This window comes from Salvelinus fontinalis, chromosome 9 (assembly GCF_029448725.1).
Source record: "Salvelinus fontinalis isolate EN_2023a chromosome 9, ASM2944872v1, whole genome shotgun sequence".
NCBI classification, from domain to species: domain Eukaryota; kingdom Metazoa; phylum Chordata; class Actinopteri; order Salmoniformes; family Salmonidae; genus Salvelinus; species Salvelinus fontinalis.
Window position 1 is genome coordinate 52,336,853 of NC_074673.1, and position 18,378 is coordinate 52,355,230.

An 18,378-nucleotide genomic window follows, 5' to 3' on the forward strand; every position below is an offset into this window, starting at 1 on the left:
GTCCTCCAGTCTCCATAGGGGAAATTTAATGTGGCAATTTTGTCTGAAATCCAAGAGGATAGTGCCAAAATTTGTCCAATGTCACATGCAATGACCCGCATACCAGATGGCCTCTGGATTGAGTCAGAGCAACTGTGGGCTTAAATCTTCTCTTAAAACAGATGATTCCACCGATATACCACACACGTTTCATTGCATGTGGAAGTTGACCAATTCACTCTGTGGTTACAGATATGCTCTATCGTTAGGGTTTTAAAATTTCACGTGAAAAGGATTTTGTGATATCACTGGTAAAAATATTTTCTAATGGATGTCAAGGTGCCCTTTTCTGTGTCTTTTTAGTTGCTCTGGTATTGACCAGGGAGGGTAGATGACAGAAATATAATGACATTTAATTACACATAGAAAACTCATGAACTCTTTATAAACCACTTGGCATGCTTTAATGATTTCAACATGGCCATCATTGCATCTTCCTTGAGATCCTGTCTAGCACCCCAGGTCATCTGTGTTCATATAGAAATCCACAGGTTGTACGCCACGGTGCAAAGCAGCCTCCTATTGGTGTACATACATCTGACAACGTTGTTGCACAATAGCCTTAAGTTAATATTATGTAGTTATATAGTAATGCCAATTTAACAGTCATGAAGGCACAGTTGGATATGTACACAATTCAAGTTTATCGTTATACGACAAAAGTGCATCAGCTATAGAATATGGCATTTGCAAATACAATATACAATATAATATTTAAGTTGCGTCATGTTCTCTTCCAAAATAAATGAGTAGGTCGTTGCTGTTGCATATTTGAGAAACGCCATAACAAAAGCCAAAAAATCATCAGACATTATAGGTAATCTTGTGTTCTGAACAGGCTGCCTGGTTTTCTTTGGCCTTGTGCTGTGTATTAATGATGGGCTTATTCCATTCACTCTATTATATTCAGACACTTTCTTAGAAAAATATTCTGTGGTCATTGGTCTGGTGAAAGATTGTCATTTGGCTTTGTGGTGATGATGATGATGATAGGTCATAAAGGCTGACTGATAACCAGGACCTCTGTCAGTCTTGTCCAGATGGTGTCAGTCTGCTGAAGTTTCTCAGTCATAAGAGAGACACAGGTGGGCTGGGAGCTTCTGTCGGGTTCTAAGACAGCGAGTAAGAAGGCTCGGCAGTGCAAGACGGGTGCTGTTCAGCCAAGGGGAATACGGACACCGAGATCACGCCCACAGTCTTGTCTGGGGTGTGCTGGGGGTCCCTGAGTGATGGGGCTGATGCGGGTCTGCACTGTTGCCGTGGTTACCGCTCCTCCGGCATCTTCCCGTTGGCTACTTGCTCCTCCTCTTCCTCCCTCTGTTTCTGCCTGTTGAAGAAGCCCAGCTGGGAAGGCAGATACAGAGAGGGGAAAGAGTGAAACCAAAACCCTTCACCAGGTGTCTACAGGGACCAACATACAGGTAGAAAGGCTGAGTTATCATTGATTATACACCAGGTCATTGATTATAAACCATGTAGTTTGGCACCTGGATGCTGATTGGCTGAAAGCCATGGTATGTCAGATCGTATACCACGGGTATGACCCCACAAATATTTTTACTGTTCTACGTTGGTTACCAGTTTATAATAGCAATAAGGCACCCCAGGGGTTTGTGGTATATGGCCACTATACCACTGTTAAGGGCTGTATCCAGGCACTCTGTGTTATGTTGTGCATAAGAACAGCCCTTAGCCGGTTTATTGGTCATATACCACACCCCCTCGTGACTTATTGCTTTATTATAATGAAGATTTATGCAGGATGACATTGATTCATTCCTACCTTCCATAGAGCCAGGATGAGCAAGGCTAGCAGCAGCAGACCGCCCAGCGTGCTCCCTACTATAATCCAGATGGGAATTTTGTAATCTTCCTCCTTTCTCATCTCCAGGATTATCTAGAGGGGAAATTACACTGGACTCAGGCATGTATGGGGGATCTGGTTTTGCTGGACTTTGCGGTGAGTAAACGGTCAACAAACTTACATTTAATACTGTCTAAAATGTTTTTCCATTCTCAATGACTGGTGGTCTAAAATGTGGATTTACATGTACATATAATGTGTTTAGGTCATACCAGCACACTCCATCACCAATCTCCCTGACCAGCTCCCTCGGGTCAATTCCTAAACGTTTTGAACATCTCATGACCGTCGCGCCATCATTTGGAGGATGCACTCAAAGAATTGGCCTAGCTAGAATACTCAGTACTCATGATATATTGCTTGTTCGTTTCTTGTTTTTTAAGCACTTTTAGGTTAAGGCCACGATTCAACCAGTCACATTGTGCTGTCGGCCATTACCTTTAAATGGTGCATAGCCGACAAAGCGCAATCGGATCGAATCTGGGCCTTATTTCTGTTATTCAAAGCGCTGTAGATGTTTAATAAATGTATTATTATTTGGTGTGTTTAGCATCTAATAAAAATAACAAATTGACCAGAAACCGAGTGATTGAAATAAACCTTGGAAATGACTGTGCCTGTGAACTACCTGTTCAAGTTATCAAGTTGAACCTGTGGTTTGAAGTGTAGTGAAACTGTAACATAACAAATGAAAGGCATCTACAACAGCAAAGTAATCAGTATTACTTTCTGCCAGAAGGTGGAACCACAACCATATATATCTGAGCAACTATCACCACATTCTCCTGGTCCTCCTAGGCCTCACTGCACTGGCAAGCCAACAGCGGGACTAAGTACACTTCATTAAGCACACTCAAACCAGCCCATTCCTTCAGGCTGTTATGAAGTGTTACGAAGTGTTATGAAGCATATGAAGTGTGAGTTGGACGCTGCTGGGGTCTTACGTGTCGTGTTGGCCTCTCCTCATGCAGAAACACGGGACTGGACGGACTCAGTTCTATGGAGGCTGCTGTCACCAACTCCAGAGTTTTAAACTTCACCTATCAGGAAAGGGTTTAACAAGAAAATAACTATAATTGCAATGAACAAATAACTTAGTCATCAACAAGGGATATTAAAGAACAATAAGGAATTGGAAGTTCTTTACATTAAAGGGGCTATTCAAAACTTTTTCCTCGGGACCAGATCAGGACTTAAAATGGTCCACACACACACGCACAGTTGTGAAGAAGGCGAAACACCCGAACGTTAAGCGGTACTGGAACAACAAGTCTGACACCTAAATTTGTCCTGAACAGCTTATATCCCCAAGCCATTAGACTGCTAAATAGCTAACAAAATGGCTACACGGACTATCTGAGTTGACCCTTGTATTTATAAAAAAAAATGTACTGTCTATGCACACTCACAGGACTCTACACACTCACGCACACTGACACTCCTACACACACATAACATGCATGCCCCTTTTTACTGACTATACACAAGCACACACACAATCTTAATTTACACTGTTGCTACTCTGTTTATCATACATCCTGGTGCCTAGTCACCTTACCCCTATACATACAGTTGAAGTCGGAAGTTTACATACATCTTAGCCAAATACATTTAAACTACATTTTTCACAATTCCTGACATTTAATCCAAGTAAAAATTCCCTGTCTTAGGTCAGTTAGGATCACCACTTTATTTGTAGAATGAGAAATGTCAGAATAATAGTAGAGAGAATGATTTATTTCAGTTTTATTTTCTTTCATCACATTCCAAGTTGGTCAGAAGTTTACATACACTCAACTAGTATTTGGTAGCATTGCCTTTAAATTGTTTAACTTCAGTCAAACGTTTCGGATAGCCTTCCACAAGCTTCCCACAATAAATTGGGAGAATTTTGGCCCATTCCTCCTGACAGAGCTGACACCAACCTGAGTCAGGTTTGTAGGCCTCCTTGCTCGCACATGCTTTTTCAGTTCTGCCAACAAACTTTCTATAGGATTGAAGTCAGGGCTTTGTGATGGCCACTCCAATACCTTGACTTTGTTGTCCTTAAGCCATTTTGCCACGACTTTGGAAGCATGCTTGGGGTCAGTGTACATTTGGAAGACCCATTTGCGACCAAGCTTTAACTTCCTGACTGATGTCTTGAGATATTGCTTCAATATATCCACATACCTTTCCTGCCTCATGATGCCATCTATTTTGTGAAGTGCACCAGTCCCTCCTGCAGCAAAGCACCCCCACAACATGATGCTGCCACCCCCGTGCTTCACGGTTGGGATGGTATTCTTCGACTTGCAAGCCACCCCCTTTTTCCTCCAAACATAACAATGGTCATTTTTGTTTCATCAGACCAGAGGACATTTCTCCAAAAAGTACAATCTTTGTCCCCATGTGCAGTTGCAAACCGTAGTCTGGCTTTTTTTATGGCGGTTATGGAGCAGTGGCTTCTTCCTTGCTGAGCGGCCTTTCAGGTTATGTCTATATAGGACTCGTAGAAAAACGAGTTTTAATGACTCCAACCTAAGTGCATGTAAACATCCAACTTCAACTGTATCTGCCTCTGTCACGTCTTGACCATATAGAGCATTTATTTTCTATGGTAGAGTAGGTCAGGGCGTGACTAGGCGTTGTTCTAGTTTATATTTTCTATGTGGGGTTCTAGGTTTATTTTCTATGTTGGTGATTTGTATGATTCCCAATTAGAGGCAGCTGGTAATCGTTGTCTCTAATTGAGGATCATATTGAAGTAGCATTTTTTCCACCTGTGGGTTATGGGATATTGTTCATGTTACTGTGTTTGGAGTTAGTGCACGTAGCATATTGTTAGTCACGGTTCGTTGTTTCTTTATTTGTCTTGTTCTGTATTGTTTTTGGTGAATTTCATTTATTAAACACGTGGAACTCGCACGCACGCTGCTCCTTGGTCCGACCATTATTACAACGAACGTGACAGCCTCTATCACTCCAGTATCTCTGCACAATGTAAATATGCTAATGGAATGGACCCTGTAAATAGATTCTTACTTCTCGTGTTCTTCTTCTTAGTTGTGTGTTTCTTGTGTTATTTTTATTTCTGGTTTTTGTTCTGCCTCATGTTATTTTTATTACTATATTGATGATTCCATTGTACATTAGAATGTGCAAAAAAGGCCTTTCACTGTACTTGTGCACGTGACATTAAAACTTGGAGCTTGGATGCTATTGAGCCAACAAACATCCTGTAAATGGTCAAAGTTTGAAAGAGTTATCGAGAATGAGTGGAATAGGGGTACTGAATGTCAGCTGAGTGCAGAAGTAATGTCAAACTCACAGCAAAGAGAGCTTGGAGGTGCAGCCGCCCCCTGACTGTCACTCTGACCTCCCTGTACGCAGGCAGGTTGAGTCTGCACTGCATTGGCAACGTCATGCTGTTGGAGTGATTCTGCACAACACATAACAAGGATTCTCATCAACATGATACTGTCCTAATAGCCCATATGTTGCATAGTCCATAATCAGTTGCAAAACTGGTTGAAATGACATCATAGTAATGTTATTCCAACCAGTTTCTGGTTGAAATGACATCATAGTAATGTTATTCCAACCAGTTTTTGGTTGAAATGACATCATAGTAATGTTATTCCAACCAGTTACTGGTTGAAATGACATCATAGTAATGTTATTCCAACCAGTTTCTGGTTGAAATGACGGCACCAGTTTTGCCATCTGGGTAGTACTTCAGTACATACACAACCACACTAGACACATAGGCAGATAACGAATACTTACCAGCTGTGGGACGTGTGAGAGATCTTCAGGGAAAACATGGCTTGGAGTCATGTGATGTGGGAGGACACAGTTAGAGCTAATCGTCTGGTGAGGAGAGAGCGAGAGAGAGTTTTAATCTGTCATCCTGTAGCTACACACAGACACAGGGAGTAATACATCCGGTATAGTCAGAAGAGGACTGGCCACCCCTCAGAGCCTGATTCCTCTAGGGTTCTTCCTAGGTTCCTGCTTTCTATGGAGTTTTGGCAACACTATATTTGGATAGTCCCAAGTAGATGGTTTGTGGATGTTCAATAACGGTCAACAACATTTAAACTAACTATCCCCTAACCTTAGCCCTAACATTAACTCTTATCCTAACCCTAAACTTAAACCAAGCCCTAACCTTAACCCTTACCCTAATTCTAAACCTAACCCTAACCTTAGCAAGCGGTTGCTTATCAACATATATACAAAAGTATGTGGACACCCCTTCAAATTAGTGGATTCGGCTATTTCAGCCACACCCGTTGCTGACAGGTGTAGAAAGTCGAGGCCACATCCATGCAATCTCCATAGACAAACATTAGCAGTAGAATGGCCTTACTGAAAAGCGCAGTGACTTTCAATGTGGCACTGTCATAAAATGCCACCTTTTCAACAAGTCAGTTCATAAAATTTCTACCCTGCTACAGCTGCTCCGGTCAATTGTAAGTGCTGTTATTGTGAAGTGGAAACATCTAGGAGCAACAACGGCTCAGCTGCGAAGTGGTAGGCCACACAAGCTCACAGAACGGGATAGCCGAGTGCTAAAGCGCGTAAAAGTTGTCTGTCCTCTGTTGCAACACTCACTCCCGAGTTCTAAACTGCCTTTGGAAGCCGCACACCAGCCTAATATCACTATGCGCAATGCCAAGCGTCAGCTGGAGTGGTGTAAAGCTCGCCGCCATTGAACTCTGGAGCAGTGGAAACGTGTTCTCTGGAGTGGTGACTCAAGCTTCACCATCTGCCAGTCTGACGGACGGATCTGGGTTTGGTGGATGCCAGGAGGACGCTACCTGCTCCAATGCATAGTGACAACTGTAAAGTTTGGTGGAGGAGGAATAATGGTCTGGGGCTGTTTTTTATGGTGAAATACAGCCCCAGTGGAGGGTAATCTTAACACTACAGCATACAATGACATTCTAGATAATTCTGTGCTTCCGACTTTGTGGCAACAGTTTGGGGAAGGCCCTTTCCTGTTCAGCATGACAATGGCCCTGTGCACAAAGCGAGGTCCATACAGAAATGGTTTGTCGAGATCGGTGTGGAAGAACTTTGGGATGAATTGGAATTGCCAAACATTGCGCTGCTAAAACACTCGACCACTGCTACTCCAACTTCCGGGATGCGTACAAGGCCCTCCGCCGCCCTCCGTTCTAAAAAATCTGACCACGACTCCATTTTGGAGTCCGCCCTCTTTTCTAAAAAATCTGACCACGACTCCATTTTGCTCCTCTCTTCGTACAGGTACAAACTAAATATACATATTTTTAATTTAACTAGGCAAGTCACTTCAATTTCCTATTTACAATGACGGCCTATCAGGGAACAGTGAGTTAACTGTCTTGTTCAGGGGCAGAACGACAGATTGCAGTGTATGGGAATTCGATCCAGCAACCTTTCGGTTACTAGCCCAACGCACTGACCAATAGGCTACCTGCCACCCCAAAAGGAAGTACCCATGCTAGGGACTATTCAACACTGGTCTGACCAATTGGAATCCCCGCTTCAAGATTGTTTTGATCACGTGGACTGGGATTTGTTCTGGGTAGCTTCAGAGAATAACATTGACGTATATACTGATACGGTGAGTGAGTTTATCAGGAAGTGTATAGGAGATGTTGTACCTACTGTGACTATTAAAACCTACCCTAACCAGAAACCGTTGATAGATGGCAGCATTCATGCAAACTGAAAGCGCGAACCACCACATTTAACCTTGGCAAGGTGACTGGGAATATGGCAGAATGCAAAAAGTGTAGTTTTTTCCTCTGCAAGGCGAACAAACAGGCAAAACGTCAGTATAGAGACAAAATGGAGTCACAATTCAAAGTGGAGTCACAATTCAATGGCTCAGACACGAGACGGATGTGGCACGGTCTACAGACAATCACGGACTACAAAAGGAAAACCAGCCACGTCGCAGTCACCCACGTCTTGCTTCTGGACAAGCTAAACAACTTCTTTGCCCGCTTTGAGGATAACAGTGCCACTGACGCGGCCCACTACCATTGACTGTGGGCTCTCTTTCTCCATGGCCGATGTGAATAAGACATTTAAGCGTGTTAACCCTCGCAAAGCTGCCTGCCCAAACGGAATCCCTAGCCGCGTCCTCAGAGTATGCACAGACCAGCTGGCTGGTGTGTTTACGGACATATTCAATCTCTCCCTATCCCAGTCTGCTGCCCACACATGCTTCAAGATGGCCACCATTGTTCCTGTACCCAAGAATCCAAAGGTAACTGAACTAAATGACTATCGCCCCGTAGCACTCACTTCTGTCATCATGAAGTGCTTTAAGAGAATAGTCAAGGATCATATCACCTCTACCTTACCTGTCACCCTAGACCCACTTCAATTTGCTTACCGCCCCAACAGATCCACAGACGATGCAATCGCCATCACACTGCACACTTCCCTATCACATCTGGACATTAGGAATACCTATGTAAGAATGCTGTTCATTGACTATAGCTCAGCATTCAACAGCTCATCATGAAGCTTGAGGCCCTGCAACTGGGTCCTGGACTTCTTGACGGGCCACCCCAAGGTGGTGAAGGTAGAAAACAACACCTCCACTCCGCTGATTCTCAACACTGGGGCCCCACAAGGGTGCGTGCTCAGCCCCCTCCTGTACTCCCTGTTAACCCATGACTGCGTGGCAAAGCATGCCTCCAACTCAATCATCAAGTTTGCAGACGACATAACAGTAGTGGGCTTGATTACCAACATTGACGAGACAGCCTACAGGGAGTAGGTGAGTGCTCTGGGAGTGTGGTGCCAGAAAATAACCTCTCACTCAACATCAACAAAACAAAGGAGATGATCGTGGACTTCAGGAAACAACAGAGGGAGCACCCCCCTATACACATCGATGGGACCGCAGTGGAGAAGGTAGAAAGCTTAAAGTTCCTCGGCGTAAACATCGCTGACAAACTGAAATTATCCACCCACACAGATAGTGTGGTGATGGATGCGCAATCATGCCTATTCAACCTCAGGAGGCTGAAGAAATTTGGCTTTGCACAAACCCTCACAAACTTTAAACAGATGCACAGAGCACCCTGTCGGGCTGTATCACTGCCTGGTATGGCAACTGCACGCCCGCAACCATAGGGCTCTCCAGAGGGTGGTGCGGTCTGCCCAATGCATCAGCAGGGGCAAACTACCTGGCCTCCAGGACACCTACTGCCCCCGATGTCACCGGAAGGATAGATCATCAAGGACAACAACAGTTGTAGTGGATGCTGTTATAGCACTAAAGGAGGGACCAACTCCATATTAATGCCCATGATTTTGGAATGTGATGTTCGACGAGCAGGTGTCCACATACCTTTGGTCATGTCGTTTAGTTTGTTGATAGTATGACCATCTGTAGATAATCTATTTTGGATTATCCAAATAGTGTGACTAGAGTTTTTCCTAGCCACTGTGATTCTGCCTCTGCATTCCTTCGGGTTTTAGGCTGGGTAAAGCACTATGTGACCACTGCTGATTTAAAACGTTTTTTTTAAATTTTATTTATTGATTTAAATTTGAGTAGTCAAACAGTCCAGCGTTTTTTCTAGAACCATTCCAGGGTGCTTTTTTTTATGTGTGTTTGTGGTCATTTTCTTGAATGCTTAATTTGGTCATTGGTAAACATAGGAAGACCCCACTATTTTAGGAAACACAAGAAGCCCTGAATAAACTTCTCATGAACCCACTTAAATAAGCCTACATCCTGAAAGGTGCAAGGGTGCCAATATATTTGGCTGCAACTGTATACAGTAGATTAATGTATATTGACAATGCAACATTATAACGTTGAATAATAACTGATCCTCTCACCTGGTCAATGTCGATATTGGCAATCTGGAAGAGATGGTTACCACTCTTTGTAACAGCAAACATGTCAACAGCGAACTGCAAGTCTGTCACTGGGAAGAAGCCCAGATTCTGGATCTGTACATGGAGAAGAGAATAAATATAAAGATACTGAAGAGAATTATAGTCAGTATTTAGTATTTATACTATAATGTGGATCGGCCATATGTATAACTTGGACAAAAGGTTACAGGTCGGGTCTTGTTAAGGTAGGATTGAGAGAAACTCACGTGATAAGTAAGGTTAAACATTGGACCACTGCTGCCGGGTTTGTTCCGGTAGTGGTCTGAGTTGATCTCAAAACGAGGTGGCTTGGAGTCCCTGAGGTGGAGAGAAAAGGGATGGGTGATACAAAATAACCCCCCCTCCACACACTTTAAATTACTCCTTATGTGTGGAATCATCTGAATTCAGCAGCTCATAGAAACCCACCTTGTGAACAGGAGGTCTGCCTCGTACTTCAGAGGATGAAATATGTTGTTGATGTTGTCCTCTGGGCTTATCTCCTCCCCATCGCTGTAGAGCACAAATCAACATGAAATAATTGACCTGCACCCTGTTTGTGTTTGACACCAGGGTTAGGCTCAAGTTAATTTATTTCAGTTTACTTCCTGAATTGACTGGATTGAAATGGAATTGACCTCAACCCTGTTGGGTACTGTACATACATGAATTGTTTAGGAGGAGGTGATTGTGGAAACATAGCAGATCCGGTTCCATTAGTCCGTAACGGATGGTTACCTGGTGGTAATAGCTACCCAATGGGCAAAAAATGGCTGAATCAACGTTGTTTCCACGACATTCAAAAAATGTCTACGTGATGACATTGAATCAACATGGAACGTTGATGATTTTTTCAAATCCAATCAATTTAAGGGAATTTCATAATTTATTCATCCAACTTTTAAGCTAAATCAAATAACATGGTGACAATTTTTGTTGATTTCACAACTCAACCAAATGTACATCAAAACTAGATGTTGAAATGATGTCTCTGCCTAGTGGGTAGGGGCTGAAATGGAATGTGGTGATTGGCAGGACAAGTTGAAAAGTGTGGTATCTGAGCATACAAGGCCCTCACCAATGGTTAATATGAACATTTACAGGTGACTGCCAACATGAAGGAAACACTTGCGTAAATGAGAGATACAAAGTATATTGAAAGCAGGTGCTTCCACACAGGTGTGGTTCCTGAGTTAATTAAGCAATTAACATCCCATCATGCTTAGTGTCATATAAAAATGCAGTTGCCATTATTTTGGCTACCATGGCTTGAAGAAGACTTTGAAAGAGGGGTCTCAAAGCAAAGGAGCATAGGGGAGTTTAAAGTGTGTGTGTGTCACCAGATCTCAACCCAATTGAACACTTATGGGAGATTCTGGAGTGGCGTCTGAGACAGCGTTTTCCACTTGTAGACACTTGTAGAATCTATGCCAAGGTGCATTGATGCTGTTCTGGCAGCTTGTGGTGGCCCAACGCCCTACTAAGACTCTTCATGTTGGTGTTTCCTTTATTTTGGCAGTTACCTGTATGTCTATGAATATATTCATATATGCACTGTATGTCTATCACCTGGCAGCCTGCAGGACAACCCTCACATGGTCCAGGAAGACAGAGTGACTCAACTCAAACTCCAGCCGGAAAGACACCTGGGACATGGGCAGAAAAGACATATACTGTGAGTCACATACCATCCAAATGCAAAAGATTTTATGTTGGAAACTTAGGAACTGAGAGACTTACAGAGGCTCATATAGGCTAAGAAATGTTAAGGTATCTGGCAACAAGCTGTGTTTTACATTTCGTTTTTACTTCCAGTCAAATTATACCTGATATGGTACAGAGGTTTTCCAAAGGAGAGCCAGTAGAAATCTGCACCATTGTATTTCAGACATCCGTCTCTGAAGTGGTGCCTCAAGGTCAGGGCCTATACTGGGGCCACCACAGTCTCTACTGCTTTACTGTGGGGTTTAATATATAATCTTATTTAGAGTTTAGAAAAAAAAAAATTCCTAGTCCAATGTAATCTAATCTAAATAAATTAACTGAAAATGAACAAAAACGAGATTTCTTTAAGACACTGCAGGACCTGCCCACCTATTAGTATAATAAGGTTTTGGGTATGTTACTATCAAAAATATTCTTTTGCAAAAGAGCTATAACGATCAATATTACACCATAAACACTAAGTCTGTTATCACCTGAAGCATCTGCCCTGTGATAGACAACATCTGTCAATTCATTGTCCTTCTACAAAAACATTTCTTCCTTCATTGCTCATAACTTCTGCACGCTATTTTTTTCCCCGTCCTGATTCATCTGACCACCTCAGTTACGACTGACAACATATTCCGTTTAGCCCTGGTGCAGTAGGACATTCTGAGGTCTTGAGCCAAGGAGATGAGCGGAGCATTAAGGGTTTCTATTAAGGGAAGGAAAACCCTGCAGTACATAGGGAGTGTGGTTTCTGCTCACAGCCAGAACACATAATGGACCTGTAACTCACTGACTGACCATGGTATATCAGGACAATACAACCAGGGACAGACAGAGAAATCTCCAAAATGGCGCTCGGTGGTCTTTAAGGCACCGGGTGACTGCATTTCTCTGACTACAAAACTATATGACCACGTGTTGAGTGGAGAATGCAAGCTTTCGTACAGCTTCTTTTTGCAGGTTTAGGTTTCGGTTTATTACCCTCACCTGGTAAGCTGTACATACGGAATTTATGTCTTTGGTAATGTTAAAGGGACAGTTCACGCAAATTACAAAATTGCATATTGGTTTCCATACACTGCAAGCAGTTTTTGGACAAGATATGACAGCAATCCATGCTTTGATTTAGTTTCCCTGGCACTGATTCCAAATGCTAACGTTTTAGCATTTGTGGCACAAATCCCATATTCTGACGACTCACACTAAATTCTTCCGCTGCTGTTGTTCGCTGCATACTTTAGTCTGAGACTGCCATCATTGAAATCGTTTGTGGTGACGAGGGGCACGAGTGGCCTTGTACAAAACAAACTAATCAGCGTTTGGATCGTCTTTAACCAATCAGAGCATCAAAGCCAATTACAGATTTTTAAACAGCCGATTTACCCACGTATGTTCTGGATCTGGCCCAACCCATCGGTTTCTGGACCAATCAGACAGATGAATGTGTTCACATTCGATGAAGGGTCGGGGAGGTACTCAGATCCAGACTCATTGCGGAGAAGAAACTGATGTCTGTGGGCGTGACATAGCGTTTGGCCAGAGCATGGAGTCTGGGTTGCCAGGCAACAAATCCCATTCAAGTCAAGGGACCGATATTAGCCTTTTTCACACATAATGCTCAAATCTTTCAAAAGTATCTAAAACGGATTGTGAAGTTCAACAAAAGCACTTATAACTGATTTGAACATGATGTGCGAAAAATGCTAATATCGGTCCCATGACTTGAATGGGCTTCGTGCCACAAATGCTCAAAACGTTAGCATTTGGAAACAGTGCCAGTCACTGCCAGGGAAACTAAACCAAAGCATGGATTGCTGTTACACCTTGTACATAGACTGCTTACAGAGTAAGCAAACTAATGTGTAATTTTGTAATTATGGTGAACTATCCCTTTAAGGGCCAGGAGTTCTTCCAAACCTTGTGGCCTGACAAGGCAAAAATCTAGTAAGTCCCTCAGTTTTTCCTGGTCAGATGCTTTGGTAAGCAAAAATGCTGGCCCTAGTAATGTTAACTAAATGTGTCCAATTGAAAACCTCTAGTATTGGCAAGGAGATGTAGTGAGGGTGATGATCTGACGAGGCAGGAGCCAGCAACAGAGCTGATCAGATACAGTACCTGGGTCAGTGACCTCATAAAGGGTGAGCTGACATTGCAGGTCCTATCGTTCCTCTCCCTGTCCTCAGCACGACATTCAATCTGGATGTCTGAGTGGTCCTGCAGGGTGACAGAGATACGCTGAGTCAAGTGCTGAATAAGACCTAATGTATTAATTTGATCACAAACAGTCATATGTTATTTATGCTGTAATCTTAACATAGTAAGAGATGTCATGACGTGGTCTATCTAACTCATGTCTGAGAAACATTTAAGGGTTAGTGTATGACCTCTCCCCTCACTGATATGATGTGAACTTACTATGCAGCGACAGTTTGCACAACCATACCATGGTTATCCTCCGTTTTGCTCCTACCTTGACTATGAGACTGGAGAAGAGCAGGTTGTGGGAGTGGGAGATGTTGAGCGTGGTGCCATAGGCGTTCTCTCCTTGGTTCTCCAGACGAGCTTCTACCACCAGCCTCCTGCGTGACGCCTCCACCACTCGCTCCGAGCCCACCGAGGCCCCCTGGTGGTGACACAGCGCCCATGCGGCCCGCTCCCTTGGCCTACAGAACTGCCTTTGTCCATAGACAGACATGAACATTAGCGCCACGTTTTTACCCCCTTTTCTCCCCAATTGCGTGGTATCCAATTGGTAGTTACAGTCTCTGGAGAGGCATACGGACTCAGGAGAGGCGAAGGTTGAGAGCCGCGCGTCCTCCAAAACACAAACCAGTCAAGCCGTACTGCTTCTTGACACAACGCCCGCTAACCTGTTTGGGCTGCACGCTGAATATTGAAAAAACTGGAAAATGTGTGCACATTTTCAAACGGCCTCCTAAGAAACTTTTTATTTTCCAATATGCATATATTTACTACTGTTGGATAGATAACAGTCTGTAGTTTCTAAAAAGGTTTGAATTGTTTCTCTAAGTCGAACAGAAATATTTTTACAGCCATTTTCCCAGCCGAATTGAGTTTCCCAAAATGCGATGTGTCTCTTTAAGACCTTCTCTATAAAAGGCCATTTGACTTGGGACCATAGGGACACGTCAGAGGCGTACGTCAGACTGTAATGCGGAAGTGAGAATTGAAAGGAGTCGAATATCTCGTCCCTGGACTGAATAACAGAACTTCTTGTGAGAGCTGCGCAGTTAAAATAAAAATCCGGGCGCGAAGGATAATTTGATCTCGGCTTCTGGAACAAGGTAGGTAACGTTGAATATGATGCCTGACTACGATATTATTTGCTACATGTCACAAAATCATCCTAAAGTAGGTTTTTTCAATATACTTTAATTATATTATTGCAATTTATTCTGGACTTTAGATGTGAAACGACGGAAGAATTTTTTGAAGAAACGCTTTCTGGCGCAGCAATGCTACCGTGCTAGCTAACCAAAGAGGGAAATAATTCGTTCTGGAACCCAACTAAAGACTCTACTGGACATTGGACCCCGTTACAACATTCTGATGGAGTACCAAGAAAGATAAGACCCAATTTGGGATGCTTTTTCATATATATGTCGAACTGTTGAATGCTAACGCTGCTAACTATGCTAGGCTAGCGCTTGACTAGAATCAATGCTGCCTTATGCTAGCTTATGATGTTAGCTAATATAACGATATATTGTGTTTTCGCTGTAAAACACTTCAAAAATCGGAAATGTTGTCTGTATTCACAAGATATCTGTCTTTCATTAGTTATCCACCATATGTTTTTCTGAAATGTTTTATGAGGTGTAATTAGTAGCCGACGTTGGTGTATGTATTTTCTCTGGCTACTCCCGGCTGGATTCAGACTGTAGCTATGTATTAGCATTTTTGGGTAGCATCAATGTAAAACAGATTTATAGCTAAAATATGCACTTTTTATGAACAAAACATAGATTTATTGTGTAACATGTTATATGACTGTCATCTGAGGTCGTTTTTTCTGGGCTCTTTAGGTTGGTTTTAGTTTATTTCGGTTGGTTGTGCATGCTACTTCAATCATAATTCATACTTCATAATCATAATTCATACGTGTCTGTCCACTTTTGTATTTGGTGGTGAGCTAACATAAATATATGTGGTGTTTTCTCTGTAAAACATTTAAAAAATCGGACATGTTGGCTGGATTGACAAGATGTTTATCTTTCAAATGCTGTATTGGACTTGTTAATGTGTAAAAGTTAAATATTTTTAAAAAATAGATTTTGAATTTCGCGCTCTGCAGCTGTTGTCATTTTCGGTCCGAGGTCGGGCTTGCACCCCAAACAGGTTAACCCGGAAGCCAGCCACACCAATGTGTCGGAGGAAACACCGTACACCTGGTGTCATTGTGCATTGCGCCCGGCCCACCACAGGAGTCGCTAATGCGCGATGGGACAAGAACATCCCTGCCGGCCAAACCCTCCCCTAACCCAGACGACGCTAGGCCAATTGTGTGCCGCCCCATTGGTCTCCCGGTCGCGGCCGGCTGCAATAGAGCCTGGACTTTAACCAGGATCTCTGGTGGCATGGCTAGTACTGCAATGCAGTGCCTTAGACCACTATGCCAACCTTTTTTAAGGTGAATTCAATGATTCAATGATTGGTGGGTTCCCAGAGGAATTTTTTCTATTTCCAGATGGGTGGAAACAGTATAGGGGAAACTCCACCTTGTCTATTAGAGTGAATTGTAAAGGGGAGTGGCTAAAGGGATGACTTGGGATTGGACATACAGACACCATCTCAGAAAAGTGTGCGTGTATTGTGTGTGTTTCTGAGGGCTAAAAAGTCACCTGCGGTCTAGAAGGTCTGTGCGACTGTGCAGGATGAGGTCAGAGACACAGCTGTCATCCCCCTCGCAGCCATTCCAGAAGGGGATCTACAGAGAGATATCAAATCAAAAAATCAAATACATTTTTTTGGGGGCACATGCTTCATCAACAACTGGTGTGGACTAACAGTGAAATGCTTACTTATGGTCCCTTCCTAACAATGCAGAGAGAAACAAAATAGAGAAATAATAGAAAAGTAAAACACGTAATAATAAAAGTAATAATTGATACACAATGAGTAACAATAACTTGGCTATATACAAGGGTACCAGTACTGAGTCGATGTGCAGGGGTACGGGGTAATTTCAGGACCCTGTCTTTCAAAGATAATTCATAAAAATCCAAATAATTTTACAGATCTTCATTGTAAAGGGTTTAAAAACTTCTTAGGGATAGAGTCTAGTTTCCTGAATTTCTGCCTGACTGACGTGCCCAATATTTTGATACGGCAGGCGAAAATCCGAAGAAAAACCAACCAACCTTTCCCAGGATCTTTTAATGGAAACCTATCGTTCCTATGTAATTCCGGCTCCCAGATTGCAATTCCTATGGCTTCCACTAGAAGTCTTCATTCAAGGTTTCAGGCTTGTTTTTTGAAAAACAAGCAAGAATTTTGAGTTTTTGTAAGGAGAGCACCGGAACAATATCCGTCTTTCGGCAAGCGAGGGAGAGGGCGCGGGCATACTAATTTCGCTTTCCTATTGAACATACTACTTTCCGTATGAAATATTTTAGTTTATTTACATTTTAGGGTACCTGAGGATTATATAGAAACGTCGTTTGACTTGTTTGGACGAAGTTTAACGGTAACTTTTTAGACGTCCTCAGATCGGATGGTATGCTTTCGCCGTAAAGCCTATTGTAAATTGGACAACGCAGTTAGATCAACAAGAATTTAAGCTTTTAAATGATATAAGATACTTGTATGTTTATGAATGTTTAATATTACAATTATTTATTTGAATTGCGCGCCCTCCAATTTCAACGGATGTTGTCGGCTGGTGTCCCGCTAGCAGGAAGCTTATCCCTAAGAAGTTTCCCATGCTTGTTCAATGAACCATAAACAATTAATGAACATGCACATATGGAACGGTTGTTAAGACACTAACAGCTTACAGACGGTAGGCAATTAAGGTCACAGTTATGAAAACCTAGGACACTAAAGAGGCCTTTCTACTGACTCTGAAAAACACCAAAGAAAGATGCCCAGGGTCCCTGCTCATCTGCGTGAACGTGCCTTAGGCATGCTGCAAGGAGGCATGAGGACTGCAGATGTGACCAGGGCAATAAATTGCAATGTCCGTACTTTGAGATGCATAAGACAGCACTACAGGGAGACAGGACGGACAGCTGAGCGTCCTCGCAGTGGCAGACCACGTGTAACAACACCTGCACAGGATCTGTACATCCGAACATCACACCTGCGGGACAGGTACAGGATGGCAACAACAACTGCACGAGTTACACCAGGAACGAACAATCCCTCCAACAGTGCTCAGACTGCCCACAATAGGCTGAGAGAGGCTGAACTGAAGGCTTGTAAGCCTGTTGTAAGGCAGGTCCTCATGAGACATCACCTGCAACATTGTCGCCTATGGGCACAAACCCAACGTCGCTGGACCAGACGGGGCTGGAAAAAAGTGCTCTTCACTGACGAGTTGCGGTTTTGTCTCACCAGGGGTGAAGGTCAGATTTGCGTTTATCGTCGAAGGAATGAGCGTTACACTGAGGCCTGTACTCTGGAGCGGGATCGATTTGGAGGTGGAAGGTCCGTCATGGTCTGGGGCAGTGTGTCACAGCATCATCGGACTCGGCTTGTTGTCATTGCAGGCAATCTCAACGCTGTGCGTTACAGGGAAGACATCCTCCTCCCTTATGTGTTACCCTTCCTGCAGGCTGATCCTGACATGACCCTCCAGCATGACAATGGCACCAGCCATACTGCTCATTCTGTGAGTGATTTCCTGCAATACAGGAATGTCA

The 18,378-nt window shown here is 43.2% G+C and overlaps 1 protein-coding gene across 1 annotated transcript in view; it reads right to left on the reverse strand.

The window, feature by feature from the left end:
• Positions 1-435: 435 nt before the first annotated feature.
• The window catches only part of itga11b (integrin, alpha 11b), a 108,201-nt gene continuing 90,258 nt past the window's right edge, over positions 436-18,378 (reverse strand). Inside the window, exons 21-32 of the mRNA XM_055932982.1 lie at positions 16,357-16,442; positions 13,965-14,169; positions 13,610-13,708; positions 11,351-11,427; positions 10,211-10,294; positions 10,009-10,099; positions 9,743-9,856; positions 5,672-5,755; positions 5,214-5,324; positions 2,848-2,943; positions 1,823-1,936; positions 436-1,383 (exon numbers count right to left, since the gene is read on the reverse strand). Of these exons, the coding sequence (XP_055788957.1) occupies positions 1,303-1,383; positions 1,823-1,936; positions 2,848-2,943; positions 5,214-5,324; positions 5,672-5,755; positions 9,743-9,856; positions 10,009-10,099; positions 10,211-10,294; positions 11,351-11,427; positions 13,610-13,708; positions 13,965-14,169; positions 16,357-16,442 (1,242 nt within the window). The 3' untranslated portion in view covers positions 436-1,302. The remainder of the gene's footprint in view (positions 1,384-1,822; positions 1,937-2,847; positions 2,944-5,213; positions 5,325-5,671; positions 5,756-9,742; positions 9,857-10,008; positions 10,100-10,210; positions 10,295-11,350; positions 11,428-13,609; positions 13,709-13,964; positions 14,170-16,356; positions 16,443-18,378) is intronic.